At 37.0% G+C, this 15,317-nt stretch overlaps 1 protein-coding gene across 4 annotated transcripts in view; it reads right to left on the bottom strand.

Annotated features, from left to right (window-relative positions):
* Positions 1-15,317, bottom strand: part of RBL2 (RB transcriptional corepressor like 2) — a 56,505-nt gene that overhangs the window by 12,382 nt on the left and 28,806 nt on the right. For all 4 annotated transcript variants that reach the window (XM_057314082.1, XM_026494757.4, XM_057314084.1 and 1 more), the window contains exons 12-21: positions 14,462-14,599; positions 13,164-13,328; positions 12,534-12,645; positions 10,281-10,550; positions 9,827-10,107; positions 9,560-9,736; positions 5,587-5,658; positions 4,835-4,940; positions 4,027-4,232; positions 3,295-3,459 (exon numbers count right to left, since the gene is read on the bottom strand). In XM_057314082.1, coding sequence (XP_057170065.1) covers positions 3,295-3,459; positions 4,027-4,232; positions 4,835-4,940; positions 5,587-5,658; positions 9,560-9,736; positions 9,827-10,107; positions 10,281-10,550; positions 12,534-12,645; positions 13,164-13,328; positions 14,462-14,599 — 1,692 coding nt within the window. The remainder of the gene's footprint in view (positions 1-3,294; positions 3,460-4,026; positions 4,233-4,834; positions 4,941-5,586; positions 5,659-9,559; positions 9,737-9,826; positions 10,108-10,280; positions 10,551-12,533; positions 12,646-13,163; positions 13,329-14,461; positions 14,600-15,317) is intronic.

Genomic DNA, 15,317 nt, shown 5'->3' with positions numbered 1-15,317 from the left:
TTGGCAAAAAGTTGAACTGTCATTATATATTCTTAATGTCTGTAGGACCTGTACCGCTAGCTCCCGTTTCTGATCTTAGTGATTCATCATTTTCTTAATCCTGATTAGTCTGTGCAGAGCTGTATCAATTTTTTAAAATCTTCTCAAAAACCCTGGTTTTTAATGGCCTTAATTTTCTGTATTTTGTCTTTCACTGATTCTTGTTTTTTTCTAGTTGTTTAGGGCAAAATCTTAGGTCACTAATTGGGTACCTTTCTTCTTTTCTCATAGAAGTATTTTAGTGCCATAAATTTCCCTCTCAGCACTGCTTTTGCTGCATCCCACAAATTTTGGTTTGTCAAGTTTTCATTTTCATTTAGTTCAAAATACTTTCCAGTTTCTTTTCTTCTTTGACTCATTTCTATGCAATTCAGTTTGCAAAAATTTGGTGGTTTTCCAGGTATCTCCGTTACTGATTTCTGATTTGATTGTGTTGTGGTAAAAGAAAATACATTATTTGAATCCTTTAAAATTTACTGAGACTTGTTTTATGGTCCTTAGTGTGGTCTGTCTTGGTAAATGTTCCGTGTGCACCTGATGCTGTTGGGAGTGTTCTATAAATGTCAATTAGCCAGTTTGGTTGGTCACATCTTGACTATCCTTACTGATTTTTTCTGTTTACTTGTTCTGTCAATTTATGTTGAAATCCTTGATTATAATTTTTTTTTCTATTTAGGATTTTATGCCCTGTGACTGGGAAATGACCTTTATCAGTGATAATATTATTAATGATATGAAAGCTGGAGTGGCTACATTAATTACTGTTAGCAGAGTGTATATAACTTTTCCCATCCTTTTATTTTTTTAAAAAACCACTTTATTGGGATATAGTTCACGTACCATATAATTCAACCATTTGAAGTGTACAAGTTCTATGTCTATTAGTATGTTCCTAGAGTTGTGCAATCATTACCATATTTAACCGTGCAATTCAGTTGTGCAATTCATTACCACATGTGCCCATTAACAGAAACCCTCCATTCCTCCCAGACCTAGGCAATCACTAATCCACTTTGTGCTTCCATAAATATGCCTATTCTGGACATCTCATATAAATGGCATCATATAATATTTATCCTTTGAGACTACTTTCAGTTAGCATAATGTTTTCAAGGTCCATCCATGTTGTAGCATGTGTCAGTACTTCCTTTTAATTGGAGTCATATTCCGCTGTATGGACATGCACCTATTCATCAGTGGGTTATCTGAGTTATCATCCTTTTACTTTAAACTGTAAACTTTTAACTGTGTGTGTCTTGATATTTAAAGTGGGTTACTTATAAGCAGTAAATAGTTGGGTCTTGCTTTTGTGTCCAGTCCTAGAATTTCTGCCTTTTAATTAGTGTATTTAGATCATTTACATTTAATTGCTACTTGTTTGCTATTTCCTGTGTGTTTTTTCCTCCTTTTTTGGCCTCCTTTTGAATTGAGTATTCCGACTTGTATTATTGTTTTTTTCCATTTAACTCTTTAATCCAAGTGGAATTTATCTGGTTATAGGGTGGATATATAACACAGGCATACTTTGCTCTATTGTACTTCACAGATAATGTGGGGTTTTTTTGTGACCCCTGCATCAGGCAAGTGTATTAGTGACATTTTCCAACAGGGTTTGCTACTTTGTGTTTTTGTATCAAATTTTGAATTCTCTCAAGATTGCAGAGTTCATTATATTTGTTATGGTGATCTTTGGTTATTATGATTCACTGAAAGCTCAGATAAATGGTTAGCATATTTTTTTAATTAAGGTATGAACACTTTTTTTTTTTAGATATAATGCACACTTAACAGTATAGTATAAATGTAACTTTTATATGCACTGGGAAATCAAAAAATTCAGTTAACTGGCTTTTACTGTAGTGGTCTGGACCTGCAGTATCTGAGCTGTGCCTGTACTAGAAGAACTGTCCGTCATCTCCTCCAGTTGCTTTTGGGGCTACTGTTGATTTATGTTTCCAGCTTTCACAATCCCACTGGCAATATCATTGGAATCAGATCAGACCTATGCAGTGGTTGGAGGAAACTGTGTCTTTAAATATGTGGTCTTCCTATTCAGAAACATCAGTATGTCTGCGTTATTCAGGTTAACTGAGATTTCTGCAAGGGGTAAGTTTACTCAAAGTCACCTTCGTTAGTACTATAACAGAACAATGGAAAACCTGTGCCATTTTCTAAGAGTTTTGCTGTTTTCTTGTTTTCCCCAACTTTTTATCTTAAAAGAAGTTGGAGGAATAGTGCATTGAACACCCAATTATCAGTCAGTCAATAACGTTTTACCACATTTGTTCTCTATAATTTTCTTTTTAGTTGAACCATTTGACAGTTGCTCACACTGGGGACACTGAATACTTTAAACATACTCTCCTACATAATCCAGGACTATCATCAATACCAATGGAATTTAACACTGAAGTCCACATTAAATTTTCCCATCTGTCCCAAAAATGTCCTTGATAGCTATGCTTTTCTGTGCAGGATCCAATCAAAGATCATGTCTCTTTAGTCCCCTTCACTCTAGAACAGTACCCTCCCCTCATGATCCTGACGTTGGTTTTTTGTTTTTTTCTGAAGAATCTAGATCATTTTTTATGTGTGTTTCTCTCTAAGCAAGCTTTATGAATACAAGCATTACGGAAGGCGCTTTAGGATTGAGTTGTACTCCTAAACACAGCACATGATTCCCCGTGATCTAGCCTTACTGCCTCAAGGACATTGTCTTCTTTTCTGGTGCTTCCTGGATACCCCTTCCTTCCACACCTCAGCATCTTGCTAACTTTTCTTCCATTAAGGCCTGATGGAAGTTTCCCTCCCCATCACAGACGGGGGCAGACGCTGCCACACAAATGGGTACTAAATCGGACTATCATCACACTGCACTGTACAAAATGTCCATTTCTCCCCATAGACAATCCAAAGGACAGAGACACTACCTGTCCCAGAAACAGAGACTCCATAATCAGAAATCCAAATTTCCTCACAAAAATTTGAAGTAAAAACCATAAAACTCCAGATTTATAGCAGAGAGAACTATAAATGCACAAATAGGAAGAGGAATGAAAATAAATCTAAATCCTTTATTTCCAGCCTTAAAGTTCTCCCCCCAATACCCTGTTTTTTGCTCCACTGGGACTTACTGGTCACTTTTCCCTGGTAGTTCCCATCACTCATGTGAGTACTGAGCATTTCCCACGAACCCCAATTCCCGAATCCTAGGCATTCCAGGTTAATAAAGGCCAAGTTTTATGTTAGGCTCACCTTTGAAGGACTGTTGCTGAAGTAGTAGAAAATCTTTTCTCGAGGAGAAAGCATCGTTTCATTTTTATGTGGAGAAATGTAGACAGGGTGATTGTGAGACAGCTGTATTCGGCGAGGAGAGCCCGTCCTCACAAATGGATAGGGGGAGAGTGGAGGAGCATCCATCTGTTTGTTTAAAAAAAGAATCCGTACTCCTAAGAAAGGGAATGGAATTTCTAACCAGGTATTTATTTTATTGAAAGAGTGGAGAGGTAGAATAAACCAGCAGCTTTTTGAATAGTAAACAGCAATGTATTCGCACCCACAATGACACTTAAAGAAAACCCTACAAATAACCTTTAAGTGCTTATTTTGTGTCACTGTTTTAAGCATTTTTAGTACATTATGGCATTTAATTCCCATAGGAACCCTATAAGCTGGGGTCTACTCCTATTCCCATTTTATATTTGAAGAGGCAGAGGTTAAGTAACTTGGAAGGTTACTGTAACTGGTACGTTCTGGACAAGGTGAATGCATGCACTCTCCCGTATTACAGTAATTTGTAGGGAATTCAAATATCAATGCTTCACAGTAAAAAATTCTGTTGGTTAGGTGTATTATCTCAGATTTCCGCAGTTTTATTCAACAAAAGAATGATTTCTAAGACTAGTTGACGTAGAGGGCAGCTCAACCTAAGTTACTTCTCCTCCCTGACAAGTGAAGAAAGTACGAAATAATCCCTGTCAAACTTACCACGTTTGCCTGTGAGTACTTCATGGCAAATGTTTTAATTTGCTTTATGTAAATATTGTTGTAGAACTGAATGAGGTCGCCCCTCTCCTCCTCTTCCATGTCACTGTTGGCACCCGTGAGGCGAGTGGGTGTGGGTGGGGCGCTGCTGGGCTGGGGAACCGGCAAGGTGCTGCTCGACCTCATGACAGGACTGGAGTCTCTGCTGGCTGCGGCAGGCAGAACAGAGGGTGTTACACAGAAGGACCGCGAGCGCAGACTGTTTTTAAAAAAGAATTCTGTAAGAAAAAGGCAAACCGCTACCTGCTGTACTTGTTTAATGGCAGCAAATGGGCACTCTGCTCTTCATCCCAGGGAGCAAAGCACAGATACTCCTAAGTATTAACTCTACCCCCTGCCATGAATGTTGCAAAGGCTTACTCAGTAGTTTTCACTAATAAATTACACCGGATTTTCTAGGACCTGTGACCTGCATTAAGTGACGCAAGTCAATAATTAGCGGTGGTAGTTCCATAGCATGGCTTCAGTCGGCATGCCAGGCTTTTCTGGAACTCAGGCCAACAAATTCCTGCCTGAAACCTTCTCTAATTTCCCTAGAGAAAACTGCTATGCACAATGTGCCTCAAAGCTATGGGAGGAAGGACAAACAACTTTGCCACTAAATTTAGGATTGTTTATTGTTCCAACAAATTTTTTGCTAATATTTTAATATAGTTGTAATTTCATTTAGTAATCCTTAGTCTTCAGGAGCTTCTCACTTTTTAGGCCTAATTTTGTTTTGTAACTGTTCATAAAGCCCCTTAACACTTACTTCTGTCTTTGTTGAGTTCTGTTGGAGAATTCTGATGGCTTCTGCTATCACTGCTGCCAGAATTTCTTCTTTTCCTTTTCCCTTTTATCAAAACACTTCTATATACCTTTAGAGAGACGATGAGAAGGGGACAGATTTATTGAGCACATCTAGGACTGTAGGACCTTGACATGCTATTAAATTCTCACAATGGCTCCAAGTAGTAAGAGTAGTTGTCCTCAGGGAGGTTAATATATGCAGCCAAGATCATATATCTATCTGTTAAATAACAGAGCCAGGATTTACACTGGGGCCTGTCTGGCTTCAAATTCCAAATATGGCCTATAATACAAAGGGCAGTACTAGCACCCAACCATAAAATCAAGTTATTCTAAGTACAAAGATCTTGCATACCTACCCCTTGAGATAAATGAATAGTATTAAAGATAAAATGTTTTAAATTTTCATATAATGTCTTGGTTAAATGTACAGTATTGTTTTCTAAACCAGCCTGAAAGGTGACAAACCAAACAACTTCCTAAATTGACATCTATCTTGTGATTATCCAAATTAAAAAGGAATCAAGTATTTCATCTCATCACCTTTTGGAGAAAAAAGGACTTAAACTAATCAAGATGTGAAGCTGTCAGTGATTAAAGAATATTAAAAGTTCTTTTTTACCCTGGAGAAAAGTCCCCAGAATCAACTGTGGTTAGTTTTCTATATTTATCAAAGATTTTAAGATTTTCAGCCCTGAGAGAAAATGTAGTTACCTGGCTCCGGGCCTGTGGCTGAGTCCTATAACAACGCATAATATTCTGGAAGGACTTGTCTTCTTTTGTCACCTGGCAAAGAATAAGAGTATTCTGAGACAGAAATTGATTGCAAAAATTTTGAAGAGCTGTGTGAACCTACTCCCCAGTGAAACTGGTGAAAATCATATAAACAGCCATTTCAAGTCTCTGGAAATGGTCCTAAAGGCATACAAAATGTACTGTCTATTCAAGAAAACCTAATATTCAGTAACAAGAGGGAGTAAGTGGTATCCGAACACAGACCTGGAATAAAGAAGCACAGTTAACAAATGAAAAATTCACCAGAAGGACAAAACAGATTTGAACTGGCAAAGAAAAAAAGGATTAGCCAACTTGGGATAGACTGTGGAACAGTCTATCAGAAAAAGGAATGAAGAAAAATTACCAGAGCTTTAGAGAGCTGTGAACATCATTCAGCACACACAGAGAGAAGCAGAGAAAAATGATAAAGGCTGAAAGCTTCCCAAATTTATTTAAAAATAGTAACCCACACATCCAGGAAGTTCTAAGAATTCCAAGTATAGGATACATGCAAAGAGATCCATGCCCAGACATATAGTAAAAATGCTGAAAGCCAAAGGAAGGGAGAAAATCTTGAAAACATCAACAGAAGCCCAATAAAATAACAGGCAACTTCTCATCAGAAACTATAGACACTAAGAGGTGGCAGAACAACATATTCAAAGTGCTCAAAGTGAAAAAACTAAGAATCCAGTGTCCAACAAAGTTATCTTTCAAAAATGAAAAAATACAAAATAAAAACAAAAACTGAGTTTGCTGATAACAGACCAATCTTAGAAATACTAAAAGTTCTTCAAACTAAAAGCAAGTGACCTCAGTAATTCAAATATGCATAAAAAAACGAGCACTGGGTAAGATAATTATGTAACTGTAAAGACAGCATGAAATGCATATTTCTCCTTAACAGACTTAAAAAGCCATTGTATAAAACAATACATACATAATGTATTTGGGCCTAAAACATAGAGAAATGTGATATATTTGTCAAAAACACAGGAGGAGGAGGAAAGCTGTTTTGGGCTAAGGAAATGACTGCAGATGACAAGTCAAAACCACAGGAACCAATAAAGAGAATCAAATGATAAGATTAATATGACAAAATCTATACATTACATACATTTCTTCTCAGCTTTAAAAGTCATAGAATTATAAACTAACAAGGCAATTGTTGGATTTATAACACTTACGGATGTAATATGTATCCCAGTACACCTCAAAAGATTAAAATTAAAGATATTAAAAGGAAACAGCTACATAGCACACTTCTTTATCTCACTGGAATTCAGTATAAATCTGAAGCTGATTTTGATACCGTTAAGATGCATATGTTGGGGTGGGGAGATGTTGGTCAGAGACTACAAACTTGCAGTTGAGTATGTTCTAGGGCTCTAATATCTAGCATAGTGACTACAGTTAACAACACCATATTATATACTTGGAAGTTGCTAAGAGTTGATCCTAAATGTTCTCACTACACAATAAAAACTGGATAGCCCCATGCGAAGGAATAAAGTTGGACTCCTACCATGTATAAAAATTACTCAAAATAGATCAAAGACCTAAAAATGTAAGAAAACTATAAAACTCTTAGAAGAAAATATTCATGACCTTGGATTTGGCAATGTATCATTAGATATGACAGCAAAAGTATAAGCAACAAAGAAAAAATTGTCTTAATCAAAACTAAAAACCATGGTTCAAATAACACTATCAAGTAAGTGCAAAAAAACACAGAATGAGTGGGGCGCCTGGGTGGCACAGCGGCTAAGCGTCTGCCTTCGGCTCAGGGCGTGATCCCGGCGTTATGGGATCGAGCCCCATGTCAGGCTCCTCCACTAGGAGCCTGCTTCTTCCTCTCCCACTCCCCCTGCTTGTGTTCCCTCTCTCGCTGCTGTCTCTATCTCTGTCGAATAAATAAATAAAATCTTTAAAAAAAAAAAGAGGAAATACTTGCAAGTATTTGGTAAGAATTATAGCTCAATCGCAAAAAAGCACAAACAATCCAAATCAAAAATGGGCAAAGGATTTAAACTGGTATTTCGCCAAAGAAGATCTACAAATGACCAATAAGCAAATGACTGGGATGCCCAGAATCAAGAACTCAAATAACAGCCAATAAGCACAAAAAACACGCAACATCATCAGTCATTAGGGGAATATGTGTCAAAATCACCATAATGTATCAATCAAACCCGCAGGGATGACTATAATAGGAAATAGAAAAGCTGGCAAGGATGTAGAGAAATTAGAACTCTTACATACTGCTGGTGGGAATGTAAAATTGCACAGATGCTGTGAAAAATATGGCAAGTTTCTCAAAAAATTAAACAGACTTACCATATGACCCAGCAACTAAAAACTCAAAGAGATATTCATACACTCATGTTCATAGTAGTAGTAGTCAAAATAGCTAAAAAGTGGAAGCTACCCACGTGGCCATCAGTGGATGAATGGATAAACAAAACGTGGTATGTCCATACAATGGAAACTTATTCAGCCTTAAAAAGGAAGAAAATTACAACTCATGCTGTAACACACAAATCTTGACATTATACTAACTGAAATAAACCAGTCACAAAAAGACAAATACTGTAGACTTTGTCTCCTAGAGTCCTAGACTCCTAGAGTCACCTGGAATAGTCAAATTCATAGAGACAAAGTAGAATGGTGGGTGCCAGGAGCTAGTGGGAGGAGGAATGCAGAGAACCTACTTAAGGAGTTTTACTCTGCAGGGATGAAAATGTTTTGGAACAAGATTGGGTGTACAATATTAGGAATGTATGAAATACCACTGAATTGTTCATTGAAAAATGGCTGATTTATGTTACGTGAATTTCACCTCAATAAGTTACTTTAGAAAACAATGTCTGGGGGCACCTGGGTGGCTCAGTCATTAAGCGTCTGCCTTCAGCTCAGGGCATGATCCCAGCATTCTGGGATCGAGCCCCACATCAGGCTCCTCCGCTGGAAGTCTGCTTCTTCCTCTCCCACTCCCCCTGCTTGTGTTCCCTCTCTCACTGGCTGTCCCTATCTCTGTCAAATAAATAAATAAAATCTTTAAAAAAAAAGAAAAGAAAAAAGAAAACAATGTCTGATACTAAAAAGTGCTGATGAGGGCCACCTGGGTGGCTCAGTCCGCTAAGCGTCTGCCTTTGGCTCAGGCCATGATCAGGTCCCGGGATCGAGCCCTGCATCAGGCTCCTTGCTCAGTGGGGAGCCTGCTTCTCCCTCTGCCTGCCGCTGCCCCTGCTTATGCACTCTCTCTCTCTTTCTGACAAATAAATAAAAAATCTTTTAAAAGTGCCAATGAAAAGGTGGAAAAATGAGGACCTTCATATACTGCTGGTAGAAATACAAAATGGTGCAGAGACTTTGGAATAATAGTCTGGCAGTTCCTCAAATGGTAACACAGCATATGACCTAGCTAGCAATCCACTCTTAGGTACATACCAAAGAGAAATGAAAACATGTCCATACAAAAACCTGTACACAAATGTTCACTACAGCATTATTCATAATAGCCAAAAAGTGAAAATACCCAGATGACCATCAACTGATGGATAAACAAAATATATATTCATACGATGGAATATTACGTTCTAAAATTTACTGTTGTGATGGTATCTGTAAATGTACTAAAATCCACGGGGTTGTACATTTTAAATGAGTGAATTAAGGGGTGCCTGCGTGGCTCACTTGGTTAAGTGTCCCAACTCTTGATCTCAGCTCAGGTCTTGATCTCAGGGTCATGAATTCAAGCCCTGAATTGGGCTCGACGCTGGGTGTGGGGCCTACTTAAAAATGAATGAATGAATGGAGTGAATTATATCTCAATAAAACTGTTAGAAGTGTTCTGAGAGTAGGAAGTAGCATCTTTACTTTTTCCTCTTGTATTCCACATGGTACTCACCTTTGCCATCACATAAATGGCACACATCAACAACTGGTCCAGATGTCTGTCCATCATAAGTTCAGGACACTGAATTATGGAGAATTCAAAACAGGTCCAGATTTTTTTCCTCAGTTCATCTGAAATATCCAGTTTAGCACAAAGATCCCGAAGGCGGACACCTGCCAAGTGGTAAACCTGGTAGATAAACAAAAACATTTCAAACTTTGTTTACCTAACACTTACATTCCCAAGCTTCTGCTCTGATAAGGGCACGTGAAAAATTACCTTTCTAAAGAAAAGTGATAAAGAGCTGGTCTTCCTAGGTCTAATACTGCTGCTGGTTAAAGGTGGGCCTTGTTTCTGCTGGTGTCCACCTGGGGAAATCTGTTGAATGGCCACCTGACCAGGGACTTGCAAGGTTGTTCCTGTCACCTGTTGAGAGCTCAAACTTCCAGCCAGGGCCTGAGCACTCAGGGGCTGGATGGAGCCAGTCACAGCTTGTGCCTGCCCTCCAACATTGACCTGGACTGGGAAGAATGTTATCCCTCCATTTTCATTCGCAATACCTACAGTTTGTTAGGGAGAAAATAAGGATGATGAAAGGTTCTCCAAGCATGGGTTTCCAATATCTCCCTCCTTCCCCCCTCCACTCTTATATTGTCATTGCAGCCAAATCTCAGGTGACTTTTCAATAAATGCCACCAAGAAAGAACTCAATATCCCACTCTGTCTTCCTTACCTTGCACAGGAATGGTCACTGTTTGTCCATTGTTGGCTGTGACAGTGGCTGTTGCCATGGTGACCAAAGTCTGTCCAGGAACTGGCGTGACAGAAACAGCATCCCCAGATACATTCTGCACAGGGACAGCATTGACTAGGGGTTGTGGGGGAAGGCGCCCGGGTGTCCCTCCATCAGAGGGGCTATCATTCTCAACAAATAGCCGTCTTCTGGTAGAGCTGGCTGTGGGGGAGCTGTATCTATCATATAATGTGGCCGGAGATGTTATGCCTAGGGTCAAAAAAAACCCACAAAAAACAGTTCAACTCAAGGAAACTCAGATCTAACTTCCGTCCAAGCTCTGAAGTTCAAAACTAATCAGTGTCTGAAATACTTCATAATTACAGGGGTTATACCATAGCTACATTCAGCTAATGAAAATTCAACCAGACACTATTAAGAGCAAAATTTGAACACAGGAATTTTTCTCTATTTGTTTCACAATGCTCCCTACACTTCATTCCAGCTTCTGCTAAATCAAACCAAACTCTGCCCTCTACTGCTACAGAACCTTGATGACTTAGGGGCAATTTAAAGAATTATTCTACTTTCCTATGATACTTTTGACCATATTCAATTTCTGCCTAACACTCATGTATGATGTGATTTCACCGTAAAGCCACTACTCAACAAGGGGACTTGATATTACTATGACATCATCTGGATGCATTTCCCCCCAGTTTATCAGTTTTCATCTTTGTCTTTTTCCACATACAGAAAATTACTAAAAATAATGTTCTTCAGCAAGAATGAATATGTGTTTTGGACTCAATTAAGCTTTTATTATATTTTTTAAACAACTTTATTGAGAGACAAATCACATACATTTTAATCACTTAAATTGTACAATTCAATGGTTTTTGGTATATTAATTAGTAGTTTCTTTAATATAAATACATAACATATAATTTGCCATTTTAACCATTTTTCTGTGTACAATTCAGTGGCATTAATTCCATTCACAATACTGTGCAACCATCACCACTATTTCCAAAACTTCATCATCATCCTAAATAGAAACAAACTCCATAACCCTCATGGCACAGTCTGTTGTGAAATATTCACATCAGTGGCTGAATTTTTTTTTTTTTAAGATTTTATTTATTTGTTTGACAGAGAGAAAGAGAGATTGACCACAGAAGCAGGGGGAGCGGCAGGCAGAGGGAAGAGAAGCAGGACCCTGGGATCATGACCTGAGCCAAAGGCAGATGCTTAACCCACTGAACCACCCAGGTGCTCAAGTGCTGAATTTTCAAGCAGCATTCCTTTCCTCCTATGTCCAACAGCACATCAGGTTTTTTTAAATTTAAAAATGTATGTAGGGAGGTCATAAGGGGACTGACAGGAGTAATCCTGACAGACTATAGCTTAATATGTCAATTTCTCAATGGTACAAAAGCCAATAAACTCACTAGATTTGTATTTGGAACAAAGCTGCAGTCGGAAAGAATGCATTATGGTAACTATCTTGTAGAGCATTAAGAGACCTCGAAATTGGAAAAGGGGTAAGTACAAAGAAAATGAAGTTTAAAGTTAAGTCCTAATCCACAGACTAGGGAGGAAAAATTACAGCAACAGGACTGAGGAAGACCAGCTGTCAGATCTGTGGGTCTGAAGTGGATAAAAGCAGAAAAATAGTTAAGCCATTATGATTCCTCTTCCCAAAAATAAATAAATTATCATATAGATCATCCATGTTTATTGAGTATGCACTGACATAAAGTGATTCCTGATTTTAAAACAGATCTTTTGTCTATAGCCAGTGCTCATCAATTACATTAAAAGGTTGATCTAGAAACAACAATATCCTTCTAATTGCATCCAAGGATCTAGAACTCTCTGAATTTACAGAATCTTAAAATCTTAAAAAATTCACAGAAAGGATCTGGAATTCTATCATCCAATCATAATTATTCTTAATAGTTTGGTTTTCCCATTTCAGCCCTTCTATATGCTTGTATGTAAACAGACTTCAAATATAAGAATCACATTAATATATAGCATTTCCTTTTTATAGTTATGTGTTATTACATGCATCCTCCTTTGTTCTTAAATATTCTTCAAAAGCATTACTTTTAAGTGATCTTTGTGGTATTATAATGCATGAAATAGTTCTTCTATATAAACTCTATTAACTTCACTTGTAGTTTTAGATAGAATTTCAATTCCCAGATACTAGGTTCCCAAATATTTCCCCTAGTATTTTAAACTTACTTCTTCCAAGTCCTCCAGTATCAGCACGAACTTCACTCACCCTTCTGGGAGTCAAAGGAGAGCCAGCAATACAAATATCATCTGCTCTTTCCAGATTCTGAGGTGGCATAACCTATAAAGAATGATATACACATAGTGTCATTATTCAAAAAGACATTTTCAGTAGAAATACAGTCACAATCTCAGGCAAAAGAAAATTTGGCTCACCAGTTATTCACCCTAAATAAAATCGGCTGTCTTTTCCATTTTCATACTGAAGTTGAAAAAAAAAAAGGCTTAAAAAATTCAAAGCTAACAGCTAAACACTAATATGAATCAGTCTTCATTACTGATTTAGAGAATACCAACCATTCTAATGTACAGAAACTTCACTAGAAAATTAAGCGAGAACACTGAATTCTTACTCTGGCACTGAAACCTTGAAGCAATCACACATTATTTCTGACTCATAGACTTAGGGGTTTTTTCTTAGATACAGGGGTGACTGTACCATATTAAACCCAATTGCCACCCTCCCATTTCCCATAATGAAGACACTAAGTTTAACTGCTCTCCGTGAAACAAGAATATAAACAGACTAAATACTGATGTACTTTTGTTACAGAAAGATGATAAGGTATCTTCACAAACCTCTTCACAAGTAGGAACTCTGTTTTCATTGTCTCGAATCCTGTCCCAGAGGGGAGACTCTGGTTTCCATGCCAAATGATCCAAGATCTGTTCTTCAATCTGGTTAAGGTGTTTTACCACCTCTCTACAAAGACCATCTTCCGCTCTAATGAATACTTCTATCACCTGAAATTTAAAAATGCCCTGGTTTAATAATTATTTTTGTCACCACAAACTTGTTTAAGTGTGAAAATGGGTAAATTTTGTTTTTTTACATATTTATAGATACAAGAGATAATTCATCAAAAGTTACAAATCTAAATAATAGTACCATTTTGAAACAGCTGGTCTTCCTTTCACTGTCTTTATAAACAATTATTCAAAATTCATGTAGGAATTATAGAAAATATTTTGTATAATGGCATATTTTAAACATTTTTCAAAGAAAAAAGATGCCTTTTCTATTAAGGCTGAAAAATATTACTCTTAAAATTTCACATTTAAAAACTCTAGGGGCACCTGGCTGGCTCAGTTAGTAGAGCATCTGACTCAGTCTTGGGATTGTGAGTTCAAGCCCCACATTGGGTGTAGAGATTACTTAAAATAATAATAAATACATAAATAAGTAAATAAATAAAACAAAAATTCTAAACATTCAATCCATGCCACTAAAAAAATTGATTTTGACTACTGTATTAGAATTAAGATAAACCTATACACTAAATCGTTATCAAGACAGAAACAATTACCAAATAAATGCCATCACTCTGCATTTCTACATAACATGTAACAGAGAATTTTTTTCTTCCAAAAGACACTTTTCAGTGTTATTTCCATAAAATAAAAAAAGGTTGGGGCACCTGAGTGGCTCAGTCAGGTAAGCATCTGTCTCTTGATTTAAGCTCAGGTCTTGATCTCAGGGCAGGCATTGGGCTCCGCACCGGGTGTAGAGCCCACTTAATTAATTGATTAAAATAAAAAATTTAAAAGGGTTGCTATATAAGATTAGCTACTGATTTGTTTGCTACTTTTTTTTAAAGGCTTCTTAGCCAATAAAATGAAAGTATTCTAAAAGCCTATAGCAGATAAAAGGAAGAATCAAATGAAGCTTTTACCCCAAATAGGTCTTTATACGATCTTAGAAGAATTTAAATAGTTCTTAAGACTCTATTTCCTCTCCCCAGAGAGAGTAAAAATTATTAAATTTATAATTAAAAAGAGAAGAGATGTACTTAGGTAGCAAAATGAATTAGCTGGCTAACAACAGGAAGTTGGTCACATCTACAATTTCCTCAGCAGTATCAGATTTTTAAAAATACCTTATAAAAATGATAAAGTGGCACATCAAATATTTCAGTAATAAATGGAAAATTCCCAGGAGGCTTATAAGAAAAAGTGACGACCTCAAGGCAGCAGGCCAAAAGCGATCTATGGAATGCATCTTGTTCCAGAATGCCCTATAAAACAAAGTTATTAACATTTAGAAACATTAGCCTACTCTAAGAAAGACATTTGCTACCCTGTAAAGTTAAATAAAAATATCAAAGGAAGTCTTACTTTGTGAGTTAGTGAGAAGTATGTGCTTACTTTCTTACAGAACTTTTCTTAATAAATAAGCCCATGTTTTACCAAAAAAAAAAAATACTAAAAGAATGTATAATAACTTGCAAAAATCTTACATATTGTGAAATACAGCTGATAAAAAATTATATCCCTAACAAAAATATACATACGCCCTACTACTTAGGGCAATAATAATGTTTGGAAAGAGGTTACAAAACAGTATTTACAGTTAAGAGGACACTGTCAGAAAAAGATGGCTGGAAGGCAGGGGACTGGCTAGATGGTCATGGGTCACAAGTGTACATACTTCTCTCAGGAGACATAATCACATTTCCCCTACGCTTTTTTTTGGTTATTAATTTTCCAAATCTGTACATAAACATTTACTATTTTTGAATTAAAAAGCTACTTAGACACCAAAAACATAGGCAACAGGAGAAAAAAATAAATCGGCTTTGTCAAAATTAAAAGCTTTTGTCTATCAAAGGACACTATCAGTGAAGTAAAGAGACAACCCAAAGAATGGAAGAAAATATTTGCAAATCATATATAAGGGATTAATATCCAGAATACATAAAGAACTCCTACAACTTGACAAAAAAATGGCAAACA

Source organism: Ursus arctos, unplaced genomic scaffold (assembly GCF_023065955.2).
Source record: "Ursus arctos isolate Adak ecotype North America unplaced genomic scaffold, UrsArc2.0 scaffold_19, whole genome shotgun sequence".
NCBI classification, from domain to species: Eukaryota; Metazoa; Chordata; class Mammalia; order Carnivora; family Ursidae; genus Ursus; species Ursus arctos.
The sequence above is the reverse complement of the archived record's forward strand: the minus strand, read 5'-3'. Positions and strand labels throughout refer to the sequence as shown.